The sequence below is a fragment of the Pollachius pollachius genome (genome assembly GCF_949987615.1).
Source record: "Pollachius pollachius genome assembly, chromosome: 15".
Classification (NCBI taxonomy): Eukaryota; Metazoa; Chordata; class Actinopteri; order Gadiformes; family Gadidae; genus Pollachius; species Pollachius pollachius.
Window position 1 is genome coordinate 15,800,145 of NC_136948.1, and position 15,426 is coordinate 15,815,570.

General features: G+C 43.3%; 1 protein-coding gene across 2 annotated transcripts in view; it reads left to right on the forward strand.

The window, feature by feature from the left end:
- LOC307087056 (palmitoyltransferase ZDHHC14-like) overlaps positions 1-15,426 on the forward strand; it is a 37,759-nt gene that overhangs the window by 9,608 nt on the left and 12,725 nt on the right. For both annotated transcript variants that reach the window (XM_079752481.1, XM_079752482.1), the window contains exons 3-4: positions 4,810-4,970; positions 14,816-14,968. In XM_079752481.1, the coding sequence (XP_079608607.1) occupies positions 4,810-4,970; positions 14,816-14,968 (314 nt within the window). The remainder of the gene's footprint in view (positions 1-4,809; positions 4,971-14,815; positions 14,969-15,426) is intronic.

Genomic DNA, 15,426 nt, shown 5'->3' on the forward strand with positions numbered 1-15,426 from the left:
CACCGCCTGTTGTCATCTGTAAACAATCGTCTGCCTGCTTCTGCATCCTTAAAGTGCTTGATGCGTCGGCAGTGTTTACCTAGATTACATGTTATAGTGGATGATCATTATCCGCTTATGCAGATCCAAAGGGATTTTCTTTGGTGTGCTGCAAATAAACTGTGATCACAACCCTTGGAGACGGCAACATGTGGCAGTTTACTAAACTTTACATGGAGACTTGTCATCTGATTGACTCCTGTTTGTAACATCCAAATCAACGTCTTGGAGATAATGGTTAAATATGTTGTTTCAGGCAAAGCTTTGTTGTTGGCTGTTCGCTACTCAATTATTAATGCAATTTAGTGTTCATAGGACAGATTGAAGAGGGACAGATTGACCAAGCAGATGAAAGGAAAGTGTGTAATGTGGCTAAGTGGATTTCTTTACTCTGCTACATTTGTAATGCCTTTCCTATTATATTATTTTATACAGCAGGGTGCGAGTAATAGTACTCAATATGCACAGAACACACAATATTCACTTATTGCATTTTGTTGGTAATCATGATGGTTGATGCATTCTTTTATAAAGGCAGGTAGGCCAGGTGTAGCCTGTCAAACCAGTTCCTTCTTGGTAAACTCAATATTAACTGGAGTGGGATCGTCAGGGATTGGGTAGTCACTTTGAGAAGTATGAAGGGGCATTTTATGAAGGAATGTAAGCATGCTTTCAAGCTTATTTTGCGTTGTCGGAAGATGAGTCTCAACGGGAATATTTTGAAGGAGACAGTGCTCTTCTACGCGCTCTGTTTATAGACTAAGTTCTCATAATAAGTTAGTTAAAATCGCCCTATTATTGGCGCAGGAAAAACAAATAGTTGATCATCGCTTCAATTGCCAATATACGATCCAATGGCAAAAGTTTGCACAAGCCTTAGTGAACTTTTGGAGTCCCCTTTCGATCATAGAGGCTTAAAATATTCAGTGTCTCTTCTTACCCGGATTCGCCACATTTTTTGAAAGAAAGATTTCAAGTTTATGTGTCTTCTATGCTGTGTGTTCTGAGGGTATTCAAAGAAAATCCTCAGTATTTACCTTAAAAGGTGACTTTCTTATGTAGAGCATATTTTTATTTACCTTGCAGCAAGAACATTGCCGTCGACTAAAACACCAAACAGGAAATAATAATAACACGCTGCTGCAGTTTGACACAGCTTGCATAGCTCTGCCGCTCTTGGAACACAGCTTGATATCGATAGCTGCCAATCTCTTTGCAGTCACTTAAATGGAATTCTGCCAATGTTTGTTACATCATTATCATGATATGAAAAGAGGGAATAATAAATGCGCTTCAAATAAGGCCAGGTGCTAGAGCAAAATGATGGACTTGTGTGAAGAGATGTATCCGGTGCCGGGCTACACGACTTGTCCAGAATGCCTTGGTTAATCTTTGTGTAACCCAGTGATGAAGAAAGGCAGTAGGGCAGACATGAACCTCTAACAATTGGAAGCCCAATTAGCCAATGTGCACCCGAGGAATGTGCACTTAGCTCAAGACCGAGTAGTGCACGCTGTTTAGGAAGAAACCCAACGACCTCCAGACCAGTGTCAACAATCACAGATGTGTCTTTGCTGCATTTATGCCGTGCTGCATGAATCCTCCTGCTGATGTCCCAGGCATCCCAGCGGTTTGTTCCCCCCCCCCCCCCCCCCCCCCCCAGATGTGGACAGCAGGATTGGCTCCAATCCCTTTAATTGAACATATTGGAGACCATTTATTGGCGTGAAGGACTTCAGTTAAGTTTATTCCTGATTATGATGTTCTCTTAACAAACTTTAAATTGCATTCATCATTTTTGAATGTTCAACCTAAAGAGAGTGAAAAAGAAAGCTAAATTAATTTAAATCCACATTCAGAATACATTAGTAGTCAGCAAGTGAGAATAAGAAGTGCTTGTTTCATTCATGCTCTGATGTGCACACTGTTTAATGGCATATTTATCAGACCAACAGCAGTGTTTCCCCTATATGCATTAAGCAGCAGCGCACCTCCGCTGCTGGAAAAAATTGCCAAGTTCAAGGCACATTCATCTGGTCTCAGCAGATACCTTGACTCTGTTGGTTGTTATGTCATATTTGGAAGATCAATCCGGGGGTGGGGGGGCATGCCTCTGCACCCCCCTAGCGTTGCTTGCTTACCAACTCACAGCACCACTGCTAAAAAAAATCGAGGGGAAACACTGCCAACAGCGTTTAATAAGGTGTATTGGATTACTGCTATGTGTCTCAATGGAGTACAGGCACTCTAGCGCTGGAAGACATGCCAGCAAGTGCTGGACCATGGGTGACTGTCATCTGTTTATCCTCCGCAAGACACAGGCCCTTTGAGAAACCCCTTCTTCAACCCTTGTGATGCCATCATGTTTATAGTTTTTTTTCCATCCTTTTGATGGTTCACATCTCAGGTTAGAATGTTTGTGGCTAAACAGAGGCTCCAATCCCGCAAATGTGCTCTTCTAAGAACTTCTCCTTTTCCCAAACCTATTTGCAATACATATTAGAATGGATCGATGTTTGCCGCCATAGTTGGCACAGTTTAAAATAGCAGTCCTATATATAACTTGGCGTAGTTGGTGAGAGAGTTTCAGGTCTTGGCACACAATAGCAGTTGTGAGCGGCCACCCAAGGTGCAACCATCTGGACGGGATGTTGTGTTGCATCCATCAGCACCAAACAAACGCAAGGCTGGAAAAAAGCGTTTTAATGTCATTGCGACCCATTACATTTAATTAATAGAGTGACTTTGTATTTCACCTGCAAAACAGAACTGTTTGGTTACCAAGTCGTCCGAAGTTCACCGGCTCTCTGTCGTACAATCAAACCGTGATGAGGAGATGAGAAAGTTGCCCCCTTGAATGTGGTTTTGCCCTAGTATTGACCCCTTCGTCCACGGTCAATACCACAAAGACGGCGGTGCCGATTCAGCGCTCCATTCAAAGGACTTGATACTTAACATTGATCAATGTATGGCCCAATGGCAGATTGAGTCCGTAAGTGCTTTGTGATGGACAGTAAATGGCTTTCATCCCATCCCTGGCATTTCTCAGCTCAGCGCTGAACATTATCATAATGGGAAAGGTTTCTTCCTCCTCCCCAGCCGTCCACCCTCTTCCAGCTACCTGGCTCATCTTTTGTTCCATGTCATTAAGTCATCATCCTGTACAGCAGGCTGCATCCCCTCTGAGAGACAGTATTCTATACTGGATTGAATCACCTCTGTCGCTGCAGGATTGAAGGGAAGCCTTAGTGGGTGCAATCCATTGTCTGAAGAATGCGCTTATGTTATGTTATTTAATGTACGCCACTATTTAATGGCGATTGTTTCGGTTTAATAGATTCATTTGGATTTTTATTTTCCAACGGTTTGTGAAATGACGGCAAACCGGCAAAACCAAGATGTATTAAAGTTCTAGACCACACCAATTTGTTCGGCCTTGAAGACCAAGTGAAGCCGCTGTCAACAGGCAAACAACGTGTTGTTTTTGGAGACTTGCAAACACAAACATTGGATTTTACTTCTGTTTACGCTAAATTGAGGTCTTATTCAGTAACGGTGATAAAAGCGGCAGCGTTTTGAACCTTGTTCAAGACTCAGACCCAGACTGGAAAGGGCCTGGGTGGCAGGTGATCCAAGATGCGGTGTCATATTGCAATGCAAAAGATGTGGCCCCTATTTTTACAGTAGAAAACAGGGGTGAATTAAGATGGACCATATTTTTGGTATTTTCAGCTATTTAGAGAGAAACAGAAAATTGGTTTAAATCAAAAGGTGTCGATTAGTTTGAAAAATTTAGAGTTTTTTTAGGCCAAATCTCCCAGCCCTACTTAGGATAACGCACTATAATTACGAAACCCAGACACAATTATTAAAAATATATTTTTTGTTATTCTCTTGAGTCATCGATGGAACCACATGGCTGCCATATGCTCAGTCAGTTCCCCCCATTTCTCTCCAGGAATGCCACCACTTCCACTCTCCCCCGCATACCATATCTCCTTCTCCGCTGTTGGACCAAAGTCTTCAGAGAAATAGTAGTGGTCTGGAGCCATTCCTATCATCCTATTTGTGATTACTGTAAATAAGCATCAGGATTGTTGGCCAGTTGACAGGATTAGCTGGATATTTTCTTTTATAAAATCAGATTAGAACACATGGCTATGGCCCTGACCCCTGACACTGTGTGTGTGTGTGTGTGTGTGTGTGTGTGTGTGTGTGTGTGTGTGTGTGTGTGTGTGTGTGTGTGTGTGTGTGTGTGTGTGTGTGTGTGTGTGTGTGTGTGTGTGTGTGTGTGTGTGTGTGTGTGTGTGTGTATGTGTGTGTGCGTGCGTTACGGTCTAATCATGTGTAAACACTGATTATTAACTACTAGTGATTTAATTACATCACTACCATAGCATTGAAGGTTTTCCTTTTAGTAGTGGATGTTGGGGTTGCTAATCGCTGGAGAGCTGTTTGTATTTGGGTAGATGGGTGGCTCTCTGGCTCTCTGCTTAAGTTTGTCCTTTGAATCCCTCTCGGCTTTGGCTGTTTGAACTCGTCGCTTTTTGTTGCCACTTAACCATCACAAGTCAAACAGAATAACCATGTGGATCGGATGTCTTTCTTTCGCTCCAATCTTCCTGTCGATGTTGTTTGAGATGGCCAGTCTTGTTCGAGATAGACTTCTAAAGCATTGGCCGATAGCTAGATAACTAATCTATTGTCCACCCCTGTCCCTCTGTCCCCCATCTCCACCACCACCGCCTCCATCCGCTCCTGCCTGCTCAGCTGTCCGTTCCTGGCTCTCCAGCTGAGCCCAGCCATCCCGGTGGTGGGCGGCGCTCTGTTTCTCTTTGTGCTGGGGACGTTGCTGAGGACCAGCTTCAGCGACCCGGGGGTGCTGCCCAGGGCCACGGCAGACGAGACCGCTGACTTGGAGCGACAGATAGGTAAGACCACTGGGTGCACCCCCCCCCACTGGCTCAGGGGATTCGGACACACTTATGTTGAAAATACTGTTCTGAGCTAATGTGATAGTTGATAAAAGCAGATATTACAAGTGCAAATACACTTCAACTGCGTAACTGTCATTGCCCTTAAAATTGTCATCCGTCTCCTTCCCATTTCTTGTGCTTGGTTGCGGCCTGTTAGATTTAGACTTTTCTACATCTGCTCTGTGTCTATTCCAAAACCTTGCACGTATAGATCTCTATCGAGCCACCCATTCTTTTACTGCCTTTATATATTATTTTAGCTTCTAGAGTATAGTCTATCAGAGTGTAGTTGAGATGGAAGAAATGGCCACGGCAATGGTCAGGTGACAGGGAATACTGATCCACACAGCTGTAGTTCCTCCTCCTTATTTTGCTCAGGGCTGTAAGTAGTGCGTGGTGATTGTGCCCAAAACAAAAATCGAGAATTTCTCTAAACAAACTATATACTAACATCTGACATCTAACAGACCCCTTTCTTCTACTGTATAAAACGAGAACATATCTTTTGCAATGACATGAATTCGTGATCGCCTGCCACTAGGGCCTTTTCTTGTCGTAAGGAATGAAAATAGTGCTGCCAAGGTTGCATGCTTTCTTTGCAAGCACTTTGTGACCTGAGCTGCTTCTCTTGGTACTCCACAAACCTGCCCTTCCACTGCATGTTTCTATGGGAGGTGTTGGAATTAGTTGGTTGTGTTCCCCATAAACTTAGAAATGTGTCATATAATAATTGATTGATTGATTGAAATTCTTTATTGACACATGCACAAAGGTAAGCATACAAATGTACATGAGGTCAAAAGGATAACACAAAAAAGCCCATGGGCTTATTTCCATTGTGGTCCCTTGGTGGTGTAAGCATACATAGGTGTATGTAATTGTGTGTGTTAAAGGTAATGTACATGACAGTGCGGGAACAATTCAATCATCAATAAAGTAATCTGTGCCATTTGCTCACTGTTACTGAAAGAAGACATTAATTTAGTGAAAACATCAGTAAAATCCTTTGTTTTCTCCCCAAAACACAACTCACCGCTCCACTCTGCTTCGAACGAAGGTAACAGTCTTTAGTGACACTTCTAAAAAAATCGTGGCATTTGTAACACAAAGTTGACTTGAGCTGTAACATGCCCCATCCTTCCTTGAACTCTCCGCCCAAACTGCATTTTTGAAATACTTTTCAAATCCCTGAAGTAAAATCGCTGAATCAACAGGTTCACTTGGTCTTTAAGGCAAGACAAATCTGCAGAATGTCGTACTAAAATAAATCGAAGAATTTGCGGCGCAGCAATTTTACAAACTGAAGGAAAGTAAAGACACTATTTACTTGATTCTATCGGATAAATCACCTAGCCCTAGCTGTAAGGCAGACATGACTAGAGTTATGAATTTTTTTTTTTTCCCATATCATTCAGGCTTTCTTGACGTTCTGTCCCCCTCCTACCCTTTACACAATGCTCAGTATCTGATTCTCTGTTTGGTTGCTATGGGGAAATAAGGCTTCAACTTTAAAGGTTATCTTATCCAGGCTAGGCTGTGACAAAGCAGCACGGTTCCCCAGGGTTGATCAACCGTACATTTGGTCAGCCACTGAGTCGCCCTTATCCTACTCTAAAGAGGAGTATCGCTATGCATGTCTGTCCTTCGACAACCGTTCATCCGATCAACTTCCCTCTTCCAATCCGATTGACTTCTGCCCACTAGCAATTCGCCCACGTCGGAGAATTGCTGAGGACCCAAGAAAGTGCATTGTCAAGTTGTTTGGATGAGTGGTTCTCTAGAAAGCTGCAAGATGCAATACCGAAGGCCAAAGCAATCAGCCTGTTCCCAACAGGCAGGTTTTGAATTGGCACATTTTGAGGGCAGTTGAATTACGTCCATCACAACCTTGATTAAAGAAGGTTGTTGTTGTCGCTTTCTCTACCCTTTGAATCACTCCGTTTATGATCTATAAAAATATTTTATTAAAAACAAGACTTGTTTGAATATATATCGCAGTGTAAGCAAGCAGTCTCATGCTCAAGGGCACAGTGTATGCTGTACAAACATTCAACAAATGGGTTCGAGGGGTTCACTCTCAAAGATATGTACGATTCTCATTTTCCACAGAGATCCTTTCCATCCTGACGCCGGCAGGGCCTCATTAAACAAACTCTGAACCAGCATAATTAATCTCAGAAGAGCACTTGGGATGGGAGAACAAAGAGAGCCCCCCGCTGCCGTCCCTCCAATCAACAAAGTCGGTCAACAGTGGTTGAGGTGGATAAATGCCTTGAAAATATGTACAACGCTGACCAAAATACCACGCTGGACCTTCCTCTATCTCTTCCACCTCTTTTTGCTTTGTGGAGTGTTTTTGCATAAGCAAAATATTTTTGCATATTCAAAATGAATAATTGGGGATTTTAAATGGAACCAGGATGGTTTCACTGAGCACTCTGGCTTGGAGACCAAGTTAATGAGACTAGCTCTTTCTGTCTAGCTTTTATCCCCCGCAACCATATACTGTTGGTATTTTATCAGGTTTTTTTGAGATTCTAAAAGTCTGTTATTCCATACCAAACATTATTTGCCTTGTAAACCCTAGGCCGCCTAATCTCTCCTGGTTCCATTGTTTCACCAAAGGATTTACTTGCATGTCGGCTATTCCTGGTTCTATGTGCAACACCACTCCTTATTCGAGGAAGCGGCACCTTGTTTTTCCTGTTAGATCTCTGTCCTTCATTTGTCTTGCCAGCAGATAAAGCTGACGAGCTAAACATGCAGGGAGCTCATCGCCTGCAGTAATAATGTCAACTACTGATCCTTAGGCAGAAATAGACCACTGCTGTTTATTCCATGGGCTAAACATTTTAAATATGAATGGGTAACTGCACTCACATACAAGTGCTTTACCAAAGAAATTCTAATGAGATCTTTCCATTCTGGTAAGGATGCTAACCAAGATGTTTTTTAACCAATTCTATTATATTCTTGAAACGATACAACACAAGCAATATTACGTATGATGTTTTAAAGAAGCAGACTTTAGTGTGGTAATGAACCGATTAAATAGTGAGAAATCCACAGGCGTGCAGTGCTTCTAAAGGGTGTGCATTAACAAGGAGGGGATTTAATGTTTGATATGCACAGCATCTCGTAACAAGTTGATGCATGGCCTCTTTGAAAGTGACGTGTGTGTGTGTTTGTGTGTGTGTGTGTGTGTGTGTGTGTGTGTTTCTACCCGCCCATGCGGAAGTAAATATATCACAAGCACAAGGACAGATCCACTGTGAGGGAATGACTAAATAAAGGCATGTATTGACTGGGAGACCTGATGGCTAAATAAACAGTGGGCCAGTGGGTCAAAGAGCTGCAGACTGAAGGAAGGACGGGAGAGGTGAAGGGGACCGAGGGAGATTGATTCTGCCAGAGAGCGTGTAATCATGGGAATGGACGGTTTTAGTAGAGCTGTGTGTTGTCGTCATTTGTTGTGCCTGAGCAGAAGCCGGAATGCCAATCTTTAGCTGTGTGATGCTTTTGGCTCCGCTTATGGCAACATGCCGGGGTAACATTTAATCGGAACAGACACAACTCAGCTATGGGAAGACATTACTGAAAAGAGAAGTCATTCCAGGCTTTCTGTGGACCTCAGTATTTCAACAGGAGCCTCATTAATAATTAACAATCTTGTCGAGTGCCACACGGCTCAGGTTTCCATATTGACCCGTTGGCTAAACTGTAAGTGAGGGCCATAATTTCTGTACACCAGATACACCCTTCCGGTTTGCGGGGGGGGTTAAATCATGCCCAGAAACTGAAAGTTAATTCAAAGTCTTCAGGGGTCACACACAGTATCCAAGCCCGCTGATCCTAGCTGTAAACCCCAAACAAGTGTTCATCTAGACGGCGTTTCTCTCTGATGTCTCTGCGTGCCTGCCTCCCCTGCTCAGTACGTCAGAAAAAAACCGTCTGGCATCCCTTTGGGTGCCACGTGCCAAACACCAGACCTCTCTGAAGCTCTAATGCCAAGGGAGGCTGAGGAAGGCGTCTCTCCTCTTCCGGTCAGCTCTGAGCTGCGTTCTCTCACACTATCTGTTCCATAGCCATCAGCCGGGCTTGGGACCATAGGAGGAGACACTATTTTGTGACTGGGCAAACTATACGAATTATTACGAAGGATAAACCTCAAATAAGACCAGCATTTCATGGTTTCACGGCTGTAGGGACAACAAGTTTGCAGAGGATATATAGACATTAATTCTTCTCACCTCTTTTGATTATAAATAACCATTGTTTACTTTCTTTTTTGAACTCCCAGATGTGTGTTCACTTGTGCACTGCTGGCCACTCCTAAATGCAGGTTGTAATGACTACACAGACGAAAGCATAACAAGGCGAGTGTAAGGGGAGATTGTGCTGACTTGAATTACTCTTTCAGCTTTCTGATTGATGAGACTCAAAAAACCTGGGTCTATAGTATTTTTTGCTTTATTTTCTGATATTGTTATTTCCAGGTCAGACGTCATCATTTTGAGTTATGAGGGAGAAAAAGAGAGTTCTCATGCAAAAAAAAAGGCATCATTGTTGACGTTATTATAGTTTTGTAATGTACTGCACTCTATCCAGTACACAGTATTTGTGCATGCATGCTCCATCTCTGTTTGTAGTCATGGGGCTGGTAAGCTCAGATGGCTAGAGCGCGTGGCTCATTAGGCCAAGGTTACGCGTTCTGTCTCCGTACAGGCTGGTGCCTTTTTTAGAAAAGCAAAAATGCATCACCCATTTGAGTTTTAACACCTTAATATAGACTGTTGCAAGCGTCTGCTGTTTTTCAGACATACTGCATGATGTATTGCCTTATATATGTGTTCATGTATTTTTTGCCCAATCATACGGATTGGGCGGTCTATCCTTTGTATAGAGAAGGTGTCCTTGGTCGGGCCTCTACTTCAAGAAGGCGGCTAGGTTTCTCCGCAGATTCTTACTGAATTTGGATTAAAAATTGCTCCAAGAGTCCAACACATGGCACAAACATGCATCTTGTTAAATTGAAATGTTTATTCCTTGCTTGTTACTCTGTCCTGTGTCTCTGGAGAGGCAATTTTCTTCCCTGCCGTTGGCTCTCTTTTGCTCTTTACTCTATTCCTCAAGCCCCATAGTGTGGGTGTCTCAGTGATGTACCGAGAGTGCGCAGAAGATTGAGTGATTTAAGAAAGTGTCGAGGAGGAGGATAGAAACTGTAGGGAATGAACACGAATGATCTGTGAATAATGCAGATGAGATGGTCAGGAAGCCAAAATAAAACTGAAGATAATCCACTCTGGGCTGATTACTCCAGAACTATGAATATGCTCAGACCCTTCTCACCTTTTCACTCCTCTGCCTACTCTTCCATTCTGTCTACACCCTGTCTCTGGGTTTCCCTCTCTGCTCACCAGGCTTCTTATCCACCTCAGGCCCCATGTGGTGAGCAGAAGCCAGGCTGTGCGTTCCCCTACTGTCACGATTGTACTGTAATCTACCCTCGCTCCCCGGTATAGTCCCCTCCAGATTGGTAAAGGGCTTCCACAGTTCAGTGAATACAAACAGAATGCAGTACAAAATGAGTGACGTCTGATGTTAAGGACTTTTTTTTTTATATTACTAGTGCTGCTCACTGTCTATGATTGGATCATGAAATAGTATTATTATATGGTCTGGGATAAAGTAATCAGGCCTGATATGATGATCCTTGTGGCTTGCTGGACGTAGAGCTGCTGGAGTCACAGGAGGGGTCTCTGGCAGACAAGGAAACGGGCGAACGAACAGTTGCAGACCGGTAACCTTGGGAAGAATCCCATTGCCAGATAGTGACAGGCACTGCAGGAGAGATTCTGATTTGTGGGAGGATGTTTGTGCGAGCTTGCACCTTGAATGAGAGCCCGCATGCAGAGCGATGCATACACATAATCGTAACTTCATAGTGTTTTTGATGAGACAGCTAGTTGTAGTTATAAAATGCCCCATCGTAAAACTATGTTCCCTTTCATAGATAGTATTACAAAAAACTTCAACACAGCGTATTCCACTTCCACAATATTCCGTTTTACTTCAACCGATTTAAAATACCAGAACTCATATATATATCAAATATTATACACTTGCTCTGCTAGTGTATAATATTTTCGATTAATGTCAAAAGGCATGAACTATGTGCTGTGAGCAATGTTCTCTAACAAAAAGACAAGTCAAAATAAATGAACGGCCCCTGTGCCAAGTACAACCTTAATCCAAATCGATGAAGCATATATGGGCAAACCACTGCTGCCAGGTGATGAGGAAGTCCCAGTCCAAGGTACATGATATTAGACAATTAATGTTGTCGATTATGAGATCATTAAGACGGATAGGCGCTGTCAAAAATTGTTGGATGGTTAATACTAGTAGAAAGATTATACAATTGTTGCAGAGACACAATGCAGGCGATGGCACCAGCTGGGTTATCTCATTGGTGCACCATGTCAACAGGAAGTGGTGAGAGTGTGCCCCTAAGCTGGCTCTATTTATAGCCCATCCCCGCCTCACTACATCTCCACTCAGTTGCCCTTTCCGATGTTTCACTTGTAATTGAGTGAAGCTCTTAGACCGGGCCAGTGACCACGTGTCGAGGTTCCCAGGCGGTATGCAGGGTTCATTCATACCCACCAACCGCTGTGGCGGCTGGTGCTGCACACCTCAACCCGTAGGGAGGACGTGGACAGTAATGTTAGCTGGTTGGCTGACGTTAAAACCGCTATACACTTGGTCTTGTATGGAACACACCTTTCGTGTGTTCTTGAGTTGGTATGTCGGATACATTAACATATGATAAATAAAAGATGAATGTGGGATGAAACTGTTGGTAGACAATTGGACACATTTTATGCATTCATAGTTGACAGCTGAACTCGGTATTTGTCTTACATTGGTTTCAACAATCCTTTGCCATTTTAACAAAAAAGTACTGTTAAAGCTTCTTAGCCCGGTATTACTGAAATCCAAAGCATGGCAGAATTGTTATTTTAACAGCTGAATGATTCATGACTGCTAAGTGATTGTTGTATAATTAATCACGACTTAACAGTCAATGGGTCGAAGTTGCCGTGCCAGTAAATGCAGTCAGGGCAGCTGAAAGCTTTTCATTTTTAGCATTTCATTCACACAGTTCCTTGTTCTTTCTTAAGCTTAGAACCGTAGGAGGGCAGGAAGCCTGTGTCTTCCAAGACCTCGTCAGCTGAAATCAGCTCTAGGGGGCCATAGCACTCATTACATTACCAAACCTGAATCCTCCACCTGAGAGCCTGAGTGTTATGTTCCCCCTCCATCCACTGTCGCAGCAGGGTAGCAATTACAATCCTTTCATGGCCCGCCAGGCAACGCATGACACTTTTTGGCTGACATTGAACCCCTTATTTAGCATGGTTGGTGTCTGTTTGTGTGTCGGTTTGGGAGATTTGTGTCTGTACACCATCAGGGTTCATTTTCACGCAGGCGATGTAATCTCAGTGTTCCTGGGCTTTTATTTTCTCTAGCGTGAGGCTCTTTTCTCATGGCCAGGCTATCTCTCTCGGGGTATCTCTCGCCAGGCTCTGTTATGGAAGAAGTCTCTGGCAACAAGGCAGCTAAATATACATATATCTTGGCTCAGCAGAAAGGTTACGTTGACTTTTTTTTCTCTGCTGGATGTGTCTTAATGCACAGTGGACAGTGAGTCTAGTATTCCTCACCATGGTCCTAGTCGTTTTAGATTTCTCTTTAAGTAGAACAGAGTAGGGAGTTGTGAACGGGGTTGATAGAGTGTTGATTCTGGGTGCTGACGGTTAGCTCCTAACTGAACCCTAGCGTGGATTTATGGTGGCAGTTTTGATATCCTTCGTAGTCCCTAAAGTTTAATCGTAATGTTAGTTATTGCCATCATAAATTACACTTGCCAAGAAGATAAAACAGATTTGTAACTGATATTAGGTATTTGGCCTTCTTGGCCCTCTAACAAAGATAAGTAGGCTCAGTCACATAACACTCCTGGTGCTTTAACACGTCAATAACACGTTGATTGATTTATCATTTTATTTTATTAGCTTTTAGTAGTAACTAGTTATCATTTAGATGTTCACTGCTGCCGTTGCATTATGTCTATTATTTTAACTATTACTATTACTATACTACTACTACTTTGAAACTGAATATTGGAAATGTACGGTGGCCAAGATCCGTCGCATAACTGCATATCCAAAACACTTTAGAACTTCTAAAACACAAGCAAATAATGGAAAACGCAAACCATAACACACAACACAACTGCAGAAGCCAAAACACAAATGCAATAGTCACAACACAAATGCAAAAGCTACATGTTGGAGCAATAATATTTGGTCCTTTTCATTGTCAACTTCCGTTGATGCTCCCTTCCGTTATGCCGCGGCTATTTCATTTGTGTTGTGACCATTGCGTTTATGTTATGGCTTTTGCTTTTGGGATGTGGCTTTTGCAATTGGTGTTGGCTATTGTGCTTTCGGTAATTTGGCTTGTGTTTTCGAAATTGAAAAGCTTTTTTTTGTTCAACACATCTCTGCCGTTACAGATATGGCATATACCCGGCTTAAATAAAAATAAGAAACATATTAATTCAGTAGGACACTTGATTAAAAGTCTGCAAGTTTTCAGAGTCATAATTAGTCTGCTTAATCAACTAGTTGTGACCGCCCTGTAATGGATTTCCAAGTAGTGGTGGCAATTGATTTTAGGTGATTTATGTTTGATGTGTGTGTGTGTGTGGGGGGGGGGGGGGGTCTAGCTAAAATACGGAAGATAAAACCATAATAACCTCCAGAATGAAGGTTGATGACATTGACGGTCCTTATGCTGCTCAAAGAAAAAGTAATCTCCTTAAGGAGTGATATCATGCCACCAGGTGCGAGTCAGATTAGCCATTAAAATTCTGTGTTTAAATGACGTCAGAAGTGAGAGTGTCATCCTAGACGTATGATGCGTAGATAAGCAACATTTGCTACAGAACACTGGGTTGGCTGGTAGACTGATCCAGCATACATCTAGGTGGACACGCATAATATCACCCTTTAATGTTTGCCTCGGATGATATGATAGTTGAATGGCTAAATAAATATATGACATCAATATTTTATCATGAAACTATATAAATAAATAATTGTTCCAAATCTCGCCTCATTCACTATTGGGGTCAGGGGTTGCTGCTGAAAGGGCAGTGGAGCGAGGAGGAAAGAGGAAGAGGCGGCATATTACCGAGAACGCATCTCTAAGACACAGCAGTTACTTCCAGAATGTACCCTTTCACAAAATGCCAAACAACTGCCTGTTGGCTGTTAATTCACTCTTTATCCCTGTTATTGTTTGCGCGTGCACACACACACACACACACACACACACACACACCCCCCAACTGTTGTGTGCATGATTGTCCCACTCATGTGCGAATTCATTCCCACTCACTCAACGCTTCAGAAGAGAAGCCTCAAAGCCAGGCCTTGTAATATTGGGACGCAGACTCACCTTTTTATGCTATGAAAGCCTCACCTTTCATCCATACTGGTTGTTATGGTTCACACGACGGTTCATATGACTTGTGAGGCAATGGTGTTTTTTTTGTTTTGTTTTTTTTCACAAGCCTATTTTACCCAATAAAGCATTCATTTTAACCTCTGATGACAGCGACCCTCATTCATTTTCAGCTCACAGACACAAGCACAGAAACAGTATTAATTCTTTGTCCCCCTCTCCTTCCCTCCCCCTCCTCTCCACCCACCCTCCCTGCATTCCCGTAGACGGGGCGAATGGCAGCACCAGCTACCGACCGCCCCCCAGGACCAGGGAGGTGGTCATCAACGGGCAGACGGTGAAGCTCAAGTACTGCTTCACCTGCAAGATCTTCCGGCCGCCGCGGACCTCTCACTGCAGCCTCTGTGACAACTGCGTGGGTGAGTGCCAGAGGTCTCTTAAGGTTTTCGTGCGGACACGCCTGGGACGTGTGCCCGCAGAGCGCATGTGATGCTGTGGTCAGGCATGGGGTTGATAAGAACTGGCAGGACATGAGCACGTGCGTGGAGTTATCCTTAGTGTTGGGCTTGCCATGCAGTAGGCTGATAAGCTTGAATCCTTTGTTTGGGAAACAAATCCAGGATTGCCAAAGATGTGTGCCTTGGGTACTTTTTTTAATTCCTCTGGAAGGCACACAGGGGAGGAAATCAATGAGGTGGCTTGAGGAAAAGATGAACTATACGGATGAGTCAACAAAGGGAGCAGTAGAAATGCTCTACAGAGTTTGTCTGCTGTTCGTTACCCTACACACTCCTCTGAGACTGTGAGAGAAGAGGGCAGATGGGGAGAGAAACGGGGAGTGACGGCATGCTAGTGGAGCTGCATGGAAGGAGACGTG